This window comes from Saccopteryx leptura, chromosome 12, assembly GCF_036850995.1.
Source record: "Saccopteryx leptura isolate mSacLep1 chromosome 12, mSacLep1_pri_phased_curated, whole genome shotgun sequence".
Lineage (NCBI taxonomy): Eukaryota > Metazoa > Chordata > Mammalia > Chiroptera > Emballonuridae > Saccopteryx > Saccopteryx leptura.
In genome coordinates this window covers 8,513,369-8,526,350 of record NC_089514.1, presented here as the reverse complement: position 1 = coordinate 8,526,350, position 12,982 = coordinate 8,513,369, and the positions used below count along the sequence as shown (strand labels likewise).

At 42.5% G+C, this 12,982-nt stretch overlaps 1 protein-coding gene across 2 annotated transcripts in view; it reads left to right on the top strand.

The window, feature by feature from the left end:
• The window catches only part of NPSR1 (neuropeptide S receptor 1), a 107,486-nt gene that overhangs the window by 71,499 nt on the left and 23,005 nt on the right, over positions 1–12,982 (top strand). The window contains exon 4 of one of the 2 annotated variants that reach the window (XM_066354095.1): positions 11,563–11,656. The exons of the other annotated variant lie outside the window; for it this stretch is intronic. Coding sequence (XP_066210192.1) covers positions 11,563–11,656 — 94 coding nt within the window. The remainder of the gene's footprint in view (positions 1–11,562; positions 11,657–12,982) is intronic. 2 annotated transcript variants of the gene reach the window in all.

Sequence of the window (12,982 nt, the reverse complement as noted above, 5' to 3'; positions counted from 1 at the left end):
GCAAATCGGCTCCGGGATTCTTCCTGGGAAAATAATAGAAAAGCTCTCCCTCCTACACAGCAAACTGCTCAGTTCCTTCTAGCTGACAGAACAAGCAACATTTGTAAGATTTTTTTAAAAAAAATGTATTTCTTTTTGCTCAAAAAATAAGACCTATATAAGGAAAATGCAAATAAGCAATACTAAGAATAGCAACATTCATATTTCAAGCATCAAATACAATTTCCAGGTCAACGTGAAGATTTTTGACATAGTCTGGCTACCTCTGTCCATTCAGGGTGTTAGAACAAACATAGTACAGAGCAGGCGGCTTATAAAAAACAAATATTTATCCCTCCCAGTCCTGGAGGCTGGCAGTCTGGGATGAGTGTGCCAGCACGGTCCAGTGAGGGCCCTCCTTCCGGTTGTGCACTTCTCATTGAATCTTTACATGGCGCAAGGGGCAGGGGAGCTCTGGGGTCTCCTTTATAAGGGCACTAATCCCATTCCTAAGGGCTCCACCCTCATGACCTAGTCACTTCTCAAAGGCTCCACCTCCTAATGCCATCAAGTTGGGCTTTAGGACTCCAACATGTGAATTTGGGGAAGACATACACATTTAGACCAGATAGAACACTAGCTGAATAATCTCCAGGAAAAAAATTCTAATTTCTCTTTGTTCTGTTTCCATCAAACTAACCCAACACTAGCTATCGTTCTTTTCAAAAAACATTGGCAGTTTGTTAGAAAATAGCTATTATCTCCGGTTGCTTGTACTTGTATTGCTTGTATCACTGCCTAAGTGGGACCTTTGGAAATATCCATTGGCAATTCAATTTCTTCCTCTCTAAATTGGTTATTACCTTTTTTCAGTTCTTTTACAACAGGCATACTTATTTGCTCAGTGATTGCTAACATCTGTTTTTAGATTGAAGACATTTCACTCTTTGACTGTCAAACATGCTTCAATGTAAAAATATAATTTTAAAAACACATATATTTGATGTAAAGTATTAACTATGTACCTTATACATATATTTCATTATTAATACACCATACATATATATATAAATTAAGACACATCCACTTAGTATGGAAAGAATGGACTATTTTATAACTGGTATTAGGAACAAAGTGTCTTCTGTTCCTGAGTTCCTAAAATAATTTTCCATTAATATATTTTATTTCTGATGCCAGTACTTTAGGTCTAAATTATTGTAGCTTTACAGAAGTATAATACATTTCTGGAAAGCCTTATTCTGTTAGACTCCATTTGTTAGTATGATTCTTTTAAAGAACCTTTGCCTCTATATTCATAAGTAAGATGATTTCCATTTGTCCTATCATTTTCAAATCTTGGTAATAAAATTATGCCATTTTCAGAACTAGAAAATAGTTACAATTAAAAATCTTTTGTACTCTGAGCCTAACCTTGCAATTTTAGTAGATGTGAAAGAGCCCTTATTACTTACTGACTGGGGCTGGTATCTTCTCAGGGGTAATATTTTAAAACATATTTCTTCTTAAGGATTTTTGCTTCTTTACAGATAAATATTTTCAATGGCTTACTCTATGAATTGCACCAATTACAAATTATACCAATATTTAGTAGCTTAAAACAATAAACATTTATTATCTCACAGTTTTGTATTAGTCAAGAATTGAGAGCCCTGGCCAGTTGGCTCAGGAGTAGAGTGTCAGTCTGGCATGTGGAAGTCCCAGGTCTGATTCTCGATCAGGGCACACAGGAGAAGCGCCCATCTGCTTCTCCACCCCTCCCCCTCTCCTTCCTCTCTGTCTCTCTCTTCCCCTCCCACAGCCATGGCTCATATGGTTTGAGCAGAATTGGCCCCAGGTTCCATGGCCTCAGCCTCAGGCAATAAAATACTCATTTGCCAAGCAACAGAACCGCAGCCCAACTGGGCAGAGCATCGCCTGGTAGGGGCATGCCGGGTGGATCTCAGTTGGGATGCATGCAGGAGTCTGTCTCTGTCTCCCCACCTTTCACTTAATAAAAAAAAAAAAGAAAGAAAGAAAAAGAATTGAGGAATAGCTTGGCTTGGTAGGTCTAGCTAAAGGTTTATCACAAAGTTTGATCAGACATTGCCCAGGACTGCAGTCACTGGCAGGTTTGACCTTGACTACACAATCTACTTTCAAGGGTGCTCACGCACCTAGCTGGCAAGCTCATGCCAGCTCTGGACAGAACAGGCAGCTCTTCTCCACCTGGGCCTCTCCACCAATCTTCCTTAGCGCCCTTACCTCATGGCAACCAGCTTTCCCAAGACTCAGCTGTCCAGGAGAGTGTGGAAGAGGCATATATTTTTCTGAACTCATCTCAGAAGTTATACATCATCACTCCGCATTATTCTATCAGTCACATGAGGCATCCCTGATTTGGAACAGACACAAGGGAACGACAAAATGGCGGGTGGGGGACCAGGAGGCAAGGATCACCGAGGTGGCAACACTTCCCTTCACATCTTTCAAAAACGCATTATGACCTACGTTTTTTTCTAATTGCTAACTTAAAAAATACCTTTTTGAGCAAGAGTTATTCATGCCGTAATATTCCTTCTAATAGTATGTATAATGAAAATCAAAGTAACACTAATATATATATATATATATTGTATTCTGGTAATACAGTGAAAATGGCTGAATATAAAAAAAAAAGTCTGATTAATTCTCTACTTTATAAAGGCAACAAGAAAACTGTTTAAAAAAAAACTGTCAGAATCAAAATTTGAAGCACTTTGGATAACCAAAATTTGCAATAATCCAGGGAGCATTTATTCAATAGAATGGCTGGGTCTCAGTAAGAAAAATGGCATTCGAGGTGTTTTAGCTTCAGCCAGTCTCGTCCTCCAGGCTCCGGCTTTGCGGCCCACCCCACAAATTAACAGCCTGCATTTACGAGGAAAACAAATAGTCTGGCAGCCAGGGAAGAGAGCCGCAGAGGGCCAGAGCCCCTAACAGCCTCCTTCCGGGGAGAGCGTCGGTACCGGATTGTCTGGTGGTTCTCTGGAAGACCGCACTTGCAAGGCTGCCTGTATCGTACTCGATTCAGAACTCACCCACTGTGAAAAGCCTTCTCCCTGGAGGCATTTGTCAAAACAAATTACAGGCAATTGATTAACTTCATGTGCGCCTGAGGTCTTGGATAAGAGTCGGAAACAATGGACTGGCGTGAAGCTTGAAAACAGAAGCAAACTTGACTTAGGGTGGTGAACACACAAAGCACTAGACAGCCGAGGTACAGAATTGTACACGTGAAACTTCTATAATTTCATTAACCAATGTCACCCCAATACATTTAATAAAATAAAATATATATATATAAACCATATTTTAAAAAATAAGTTGAGTAACGAGATAGCCATAGATGCTTTGAAAAATCTCTAAGAGAGACCTGAGAATCTAGATGACCAGGATGGTGCCCGGGCTTAGGAAGAAGGAGCGAAGGCCCTTAGCTCTTACGTTTGTTTGGCTGACCTTGAAGCTGTGTGCAAGCAGGAAGAGAAGGCAAAGGCAGAACTGGCCGCTGTCTGGCTGAGCGTCAAAACTATGCCCCAAAGGTCACACAGGGACTCTCTGCAATGACTGGAAGGCATACAGGTTCCAGGCGTTTGTTCGTTGACTGTACCACTCCTGCGTGGGATTGTGATAACAAGGGAGGATGTGCTACCCATGGGCTGGGCGGGGAAGTCTCTGTACCTTCCACTCAGTTTGGCTGTGAACATAAAACAACTCCAAAAATGGGAAAGTTTCTTAACTTCATAAAGAACATCTACAAAAAAATCCTCCAGAGAACCTCATATTCAATGATGAGAAACCAGAAGCTTTCCTCCTAAGGCTGGGAACAAGACGAGATATCCCCTCCCACCATTCCTATTCAGCACTGCCCTGAGAGTACCAACTAATTCAACAGGAGAAGAAAAGGAAATAAAAGGGATACAGACTGGAAAAAAATAAAGACAACTTTGTTCACCAATGACAAGGTTGTCTATATAAACAATCCAAGAGAATAGGAAAAAAAACTGTAGGACTGTTAGGTAAAATAGCAAGATTTCAGAATACAAAGTTACTGTATAGAGGTCAATATATCAGCAATAAAAAAACTTTTATTTTAAAATTAAAAATACAATAACATGTATGTTAGCACCAAAGTATGATTTACTAAGGTATAAATTTAACAAACTATGTGCAAGATAAATATTAAAAAGCTACAAAACTCTGATGAGAGAAATCAAAGGATATCTAAATAAATGGATAGATATTCCATGTTCATATAGGAAGACTCACTGTTGTTAAGATGTCAACTCTTCCCAGTGTGACTTACAAATTCGATGCAATTCCAATCAAAATCCCACCAAGTTATTTTATAGATATAAACAAACTAAAGTTTATATGGACAGGCAAAAGACACAGAATAGCCAACAAAATAGCGAAAAAAAAGAACAAGTTTGGAAGACTGACAACTGTCTGGTTTCAAGACTTACTATAAAGCTACAGTAATCAAGAGAGCATGGAATTGGTGAAAGAATCAACAAGCAGATCAATGGGACAGAATAGACATGAGAAACAGATGCACACACAGGTAGTCATCTGGTTTTTGAGAAAGGAACAAAGTCAATTCAGTGGAGAAAGGATAGGACCTGTTCAAGAAATGCTGCTGGAGTTAACTGACATCTACATGAAGAAAAGAATGAAGAAGAGGATAAAAAAAAAGGGGGGAGGAGGAGGAGGAAAAGGAGAAGAGGAGAATCTAATCACTGGCCTTACACCTTTCAGAAAAACTAACTCGTAGATCTGAATAAAACATGCACTACTATAAAACTACTAGAAGATAACACAGAAAAGCTAGGGGACTTCAGGTGTCTCAATGGCTTTTTAGATACAACCCATGAGAGCAAAAACTGAAAGATTGGATTGCATGACAATTATAAACTTCTCTGTGAAAGGCACTGTTCAGAGACCAAGAAGACAAGGCACAGGATAAGAAAAAATATCTGCAAACCACCTATTTGATGGAGTTATATCCAAAATATACGAGGATCTCATAAGATTCAACAATAGGAAATGAACAACGCACCTGAAAATGAGCCAAAGATCTGAACAGGCACTTCACTAAAGAAGAGATACAGATGATAAGCCTATGGAAAGAAGTTTGACACTATATGGCTTTAGGGAATTGCAAATTAGGATGACAATGAGATGCCATTACATTTCTTATTAGAATGACCAAAATCAAAAAAAAAAAAAAAAGGAAAAATCCAATCACATGAAGTGCTAGAGAGAATGTAACAGGAAATCTCTTTCTTTCCTTGTGAGATTGTACAAGGTACAGCCACTTTAGAAGATAGTTTAGTATTTTCATATAAATTTGAATGTATTCTTACCGTATGATCTACTAATTCTATTTCTAGGTATTTACCCAATTGAGCTGACCGCTTATTTTTTCACACAGAAACCTGTGCAAGAATCTTTATAGCAGTTCATAAAAAACTTGTTCATAATTGCCAAAAACTGGAAGCAATATGTTCTTCAAAAGCTGAATGGATAAATAAACTTTGGTTCAGCCATGTGATAAACTATTAATCGGGAATGAAACAAAATGAGCTACCAAACCACATACATACATGCACATGCGCGCGCGCGCGCACACACACACACACACAGCATAAATAAACTATGGTATATCCATATAATGAAATATTATTCAGCAATAAAAAAAATTGAGCTATCAAGAGGTAAAAGGTCATTTAAGAAATCTTAAATGTACACTGCTAAGTGAAAGAAGCCAATCTGAAAAGTCTGCATGCTATGTAGTTACAACTATTCAATAGTATAGAAACATCAAAACTACAGAGGCAATAAAAACAAATCAGTGGTTGCCAGGGACTTGGAGGGACTGAATACAGTAAAAAGTATGGGAGGGGGCAGGTTTCATCCAGTGAAACTTTTCTGTACGACACTGTAATGGCAGGTACATATCATCATGCCTTTTTCAAATCCCATAGAATGCACAACACCAAGAGTGAATCTTAATAGAAACCATGGGCTGCAGTTAATAACAATGTGTCAATATTGATTCATCTACTTCAGGGGTCCCCAAACTATGGCCCCACGGGCTGCATGCAGCTCCCTGAGGCCATTTATCCGGCCCCCACCGCACTTCTGGAAGGGGTACCTCTTTCATTGGTGGTCAGCGAGAGGAGCACAGGACTCCTGCCGCAAAGTGCGGCATCGCTCACATACCATACTACTTCCAGTGACGCGGGACGCACATGTCACAGCTCTGGAAGCACGTCATATCACTTGTTACGGCTAGCAGTGACAAATATGGAACCGGACATTGACCATCTCATTAGCCAAAAGCAGGCCCATAGTTCCCATTAAAATACTGGTCAGTTTGTTGATTTAAATTTACTTGTTCTTTTTTTTAAATATTGTATTTGTTCCCATTTTGTTTTTTTACTTTAAAATAAGATATGTGCAGTGTGCATAGGAATTTGTCCATAGTTTTTTTTTATAGTCTGGCCCTCCAACGGTCTGAGGGACAGCGAACTGGCCCCCTGTGTAAAGAGTTTGGGGACCCCTGATCTACTTTTAAAAATGGACCAGGCTAATGTGAGATGTTAATAAATACGGGAAAGTGTGTGTGAGGGGGTGCTTAATATGGGAACTTTCTATGCTACCTGCCCAATTTTTTCCCCCCTGTAAATCTAAAATTGTTCTGAAAATATAAAGTACATTAAAATTTTTCTAACAGTCAGTCCAGGAATCCTCCTTTAAATAAATCCAGTCTGGTATTTTTAAAAATAAAATTTCATTAAGTTTTCTCTGTTTAAGTCTCACGTCTCTGCAAGATTTTATTTGGTTTCCTATTTCCTAGGTCATTTTTGTCAGAATTGAGGGGTAGGGTGGTGAGAATTCAAACATATGTCCTCAAACTGCCGTCTGTTCTCCAAATGGTATCCCATATGTTGTTGACGTGGAGAATTTTCATTGTTGACATTTATGAATTGACTATAATTGTACTTTGATTTCCTTCTTGACTCAAGTTAATTATAAGGGTGTTTAAATTTTCAAGTGGTATTAAAGAAAATTTCAGCTTTTATTGCTTGTTTTAAATATGTAAATCCCTAAGTTCCACTTTTGGAATCTACTGAGGGTTTTTTTTTCCTTCGTAGTTTAGTTTATGACAAATTTTTGCAATGTTACCCAGATACTTTACAATAATGTGTATTCTTTTTTTTTTTTTTTTTTTTTTTTTGTATTTTTCTGAAGTTGGAAACAGAAAGGCAGTCAGACAGACTCCCGCATGCGCCCGACCGGGATCCACCCAGCACGCCCACCAGGGGGCGATGCTCTGCCCATCTGGGGCATCACTCTGTTGCAACCAGAGCCATTCTAGCACCTGAGGCAGAGGCCACAGAGCTATCCTTAGTGCCCGGGCCAACTTTGCTCCAATGGAGCCTTGGCTGGGGGAGGGGAAGAGAGAAACAGAGAGGAAGGAGAGGGGGAGGGGTGGAGAAGCAGATGGGTGCCTCTTCTGTGTGCCCTGGCTGGGAATCTAACCCAGGACTCCTACACACCAGGCCAATGCTCTACCACTGAGCCAACTGTCCAGGGCTAATAATGTGTATTCTTAAAGTTTGTTTAACTTTTTTCTATCTATGTATTGTTTTTCCTCTGTAAAACTCTGACTATTTTGGTAGTTTATATTCAGTGTTATGTTACCTTTTTCCTATAGGTTTACTAATATTCTCTTGCCATGATGTATTGTATCTTTTGTTAATATAAATAATCCCTTTATTCTATGCAGGGCTATTTGCCTTAAATTTCAGTTGTCTAACAGTAGTATTATAATGAATAACCTCCTTCTAGTTTTTAGTTGCTTGACATAACTTAGGCCATCCCTCTCTTTGTAAACTTTGATAATCATTTGGGCTTAGAGGTTTCTCTTCTAAACAGTGTACAGTTGGGTTTTGAAGAATGGTTTTATAAATAGTCCTTGTTTTAGTGAAGATGCTCAAGTCACTTTTATTTATGGTCACAAGTCGTGACTGGTGTTATTTCAGCCACTTCATTTTAATCTTGCCATGTCAAACTTTTTTCCTATTTACTTGTATTTTTCTTTCTACTTGGTTAGTCATTGTGATAGGCTGAAAAAATGGCCCCCAAAGAGATCCAAACCTTTATCTCTGAAACCTATGTATGTTACCCTATGTATGTTCCCTTCTATGGCAAAGGGGGGGGGGGACTTTGCAGATGTGACTAAGATAAGGGTCTTGAAATGGGAAGATTATTCTGCATTATCCTGGTGGGTCCAAATACAATCATATGTGTTCTTATTAAGAAGGAGACAGAGGGAGATGTGACACAGAGACAGAAGAGACATTGTAACCACAGACTCAGAGATGGGATTGGTGTGGCCACCAGTCAAAGAATGCTGGCGGCCACCCCGAGCTGGAAGAGACAGGGTCCTGATGCTCCTGCATGGCGCAGAGAAAGGGTGGTCCTGCGAGCACCGTGATTTTGACTCTCTGGGACAGATTTTGGACTTCCGGTCTCCCAAAATGCCAGAGAATAAGTTCGTGTTGGTTTAAGTCACAAAATTTATGGCAATTTGTCATAGTAGCCATAGGAAACTAGTAAATTATTTTTTCTCTGTTTTTAAGTCACTCTATTATAGCTTACCTTTCATTTTAAATTTCCTATGTCTTTATCAAAGTAAAAAGAGAAAGAGAGAGAGAGAGAGAGAGAGAGATGTCTAGAATGTCCATATGGAAATTTAATGTGACTTCTTCCTTCTACTCTCTTCTCTCATTCAAACCCCCGGGTGTTTTTTCTGAACTATTTTTATAACTACATTCACAGCTATTTGTAAACACTTTGTGTTTTTCTGACTCATTGCCTACCATAGCTATTATTATTCAACCCCCTTTCTGCTTCTTGAGTTCTTAATTTTAAAACAATTCCCAATCAGCAGAAATATTTCCAAAAGGAAGATTTTTTTTTTTTTTCAGGGAGAGGATATGATGTCCTATTTTCTCTGTTCTTATAAATCTGAGAGAAGACTTGGCCCCAAAATGCATTCACAAAATTCTTGGATTGCCATTTTTATCTCAATACTCCAACATGTTTTTATGCTGTTTTCTGACATTTACTTTTTGTGGAGAAAAGAAGGATGCAGTTCTTTTCTGTGTCCTTTAATATATATATATTTTACCCCTGCGTAGATGCTTAAAGAGCCCTGAAATTAAATGCTCTTTTTGACTGTGTCTCAAAGCAGATTTCTTCTTTTTATCAACATTGCCTGCTTCTCCGGGCACTCTTTATTGTGACCTTTCTTCCTGCTCCCCATTTGGAACGGGCACCAGCTACTGCACTCAGTGCACACTCTCTGACGGTCAAGGTTCTTCTGACCTCCACACCGTCTGACACATCGCCTTCTAGGGTTTGCCCTTGGGGAGCTCTCTTTCCCGTCCCCTCCCTGATGTCACCTCCTCAACTGTGTGTGGCCAGCCCTAACAACGGTGAGTTCATGGGTCACACACATAGAAATCCCAACTTTCTCCAGGGGGACAGTGGCCTGGGTTTTGTTTTGGTTTGGTTTTTTTTTTTTTTTTTGGGGGGGGGGGGAGTTAAACTTGGCCATCATTGTTCTTTCTGTTCCAATATCACCTTTTTTAGCCAGAGGAGAATTCTCCTCCTATTCCGCACGGAACCTTCGATCTCTTCTAGGTCCTCAGAGCCCCTTCCCTGGGACACCTTCCAGAATATTAGTGCCAGGATGCATTAGGCAGTCGTGTAATAGAAATAACAACCACGGGCCCTGGCCGGTTGGCTCAGTGGTAGAGCGTCGGCCTGGCGTGCAGAAGTCCCGGGTTCAATTCCCGGCCAGGGCACACAGGAGAAGCGCCCATCTGCTTCTCCACCCCTCCCCCTCTCCTTCCTCTCTGTCTCTCTCTTCCCCTCCCGCAGCCAAGGCTCCATTGGAGCAAAGATGGCCCGGGCGCTGGGGATGGCTCCTTGGCCTCTGCCCCAGGCGCTAGAGTGGCTCTGGTCACGGCAGAGCGACGCCCCAGAGGGGCAGAGCATCGCCCCCTGGTGGGCAGAGCGTCGCCCCCTGGTGGGCGTGTCGGGTGGATCCCGGTGGGGCGCATGCGGGAGTCTGTCTGACTGTCTCTCCCCGTTTCTAGCTTCAGAAAAAATACAAAAAAAAAAAGAAAGAAAGGAAGAAATAACAACCACGTACAACAATATAGCAGCTTGGCATCCGTCTGAGCTCGGGGAAGAAAAACAAGAAGGTACAAATTCAGACAGAGGTTACTGCCAAAGTCACGTTATTTCTATGTCATCGTAGAAAAAGTTCAGACACTCGCCTTTCAACTTCCATCTTCCCGTTTCTCGCCCACACGCTCTGGGCTTGACCTCCCCCAGGTTCGGAAGCAGAGATGGGGCCGGACTCCAGTGGAAACGAGGCTCCAAGTTGGCTGACCATCTTTCTCACCTTCCTCATCCTTCCAGAGCTATTCCATTTAATTACATTTTGAGTATGCTCTTCACATAAGAGGTATTAAGGCCTTACATCCTAATTTCCTTCTCTGCAAAGTATGCAAATAACACTGCACACAGGATAATTAGAGGGCGCGGGGGAGGTTAATAAAAGAGGGCGGGGAGGAGGAAAGGAGAGGCAAGGACCTACCGCAGGGAACGGCTCTGCTAGAGACGTCGGGGAGGAAAGGGGGCGCCCACTAGTGTCAACTCAGACGGCGAGGAGTGACGTCGACCAGCGCATTCACACCAAAAGCCTTCTTTCATCCCCTCTCAGCAGCTGATGCTGATAAAAGGCAAATGCACTTTTGTTCCTCATTATTCTGGAATGTCCACTGTGCCAGAGAAAATTAGTTTTAAAAGTCAATCACCGACAGCTGTACCATGCAAATGTCCAAAGAGAGACTGATTCTGAAATGTGGTGTCTCCAAGGAGCCAAGAGAAATGAGTGAGCAAGTGAGAGCTGGGAGCCTTCTCAGCTGTCTCTACTTAGCGATGCAAATTCCAGCATCAGGAATGGCGACCTGCCTGACCAGGCGGAGGCGCAGTGGATAGAGTGTCCGCCTGGGACGCGGAGGACCCAGGTTCGAGACCCCAAGGTCACCAGCTTGAGCGCGGGCTCATCTGGTTTGAGCAAGGCTCACCAGCTTGAGTCCAAGGTCGCTGGCTCGAGCAAGGGGTCACTCAGTCTGCCGTAGCCCCACGGTCAAGGCACATATGAGAAATCAATCAGTAAACAACTAAGGAGCCGCAACGAAGAATTGATGCTTCTCTTCTCTCTCCTTTCTGTCTGTCTGTCCCTATCTGCCCCCCTCTTTATCTCTGTCATAAAAAAAAAAAAAAAAGAAAGGAATAGCGACCTGCTTCTTAGGACAGGAATGAGCCTCTCTCTCCCTCAGTCAGACCTCATCCCTCCCTGGGTCCAGTGTGCTGTGCAGCATGAAAACCCTCAATTTCCATTCTACGCCCCCCCCTCACGTCTATGAAGTCACGCACCCCCCTCGTTTCTGTCTGCAGGTCGTGCTGCTCTACGCCTCCACCTACGTGCTGGTGTCCCTCAGCATAGATAGATACCACGCCATCGTCTACCCCATGAATTTCCTGCAAGGAGGTGAGCTGTTCAACCAACTGCTGCTTCGTAGGGAATCATCCTGGGGGGGAGGTGTTTTCACTGTTAAACTTAATAATGGTTCATTTCCTACCCCCTTCTCCTGCTCCTCTACCCCCTTCTTCAGTTCTGGGTCTGATTGTCCAAAAATATATCTGTAAAGAGGAAAGGTTGAGGCCTTGAGGCCTGGAGAGGTGCTGGTGGTCCCATGGATGGCCGAGAGCCACTAGGGCGGGGTCCGCTGAGCGTTCTCCTGGATGCCAGTGCCCCCAGATCCTTCCCTTAGAGCAGTGTTGATACACGTTCCTGTTCAGAGACACCAACTCTCCCACTTCAACTTGTTCATTTTCCAGAAACAAGCACTTTGCCCTCTTTACCCCCCAAACCATAGAAATAAAAGGGAAGATGTCTTTAACTGATAATCATACTGGGAAGAAGGGCACCCCTCCTCGATCCAGGGAGAGTGAAGAGTCACTGCAAGACGGAGGCAGAGGGCCACAGGGAAGGCGGGAACCACACAGCCTCGATACCCGCAGACGACGCTGCAGCAATGTGGCCGCGTGCTTGGAGCGCTTCCCGAATAGACCGTGCAAATGCCCGGCGCAGGAAGGACTCCAGGAGCCAGCAGGGGGACTCCTGGGGCGGAGGGAGGAAGGTTGTCACAGCATGTCTCCCTACCTGCCGTCCTCCCCGTCCCCGAAGGACAGTGGTCTCTGCTTGCAAGTAGTGGGGATGCTGGATTCGAAGAGGCAGAGTGGCATTTTGGAAGCAGTGATGTCTGGGAGGACACGCTGGGTACCTAGTCATGGGACTGCTGTTCATTTCTCTGCCCACAGGCAGAGCCTATACTTCTTCCCAACCCTGAAAGCAAGTAAGAACCCACCATCTAGTGACTCCTCATGGCACTCTCCAAGCAGGCTGGGAAAACTGATAAAATAAAGACCCTAAAGTAAGAGCCTGGCTACGAGGTGTAATCAAGTCTCATTTAAAAATGTGACAGAAGCCAAACTGTGGAAGATAGGTCATATATTTAAAATACCACTTTGCAGAATTTACACCTCAGGATGCAAGATTTAATAGAGCAAGCAGAACTTTGGAATAAGCACAATTAATGTCCTCAAATGCCATAGGTTACATCAGATAGCGTTGGCATGGGTACTCTGAGTGGCAATTTAACAATATGTAATTAAATGTAAAACATGCAGCCTCTTGACACAGAAATTCTAGTTGTTGGTCTCTTCTCTGGAGGAACGCCCACATGTGTGCATGTGTACACGTGTTGTGTCTTGTAGCATTGCTTAGAATAGCAGGGATTCAATGCTGAGAGAG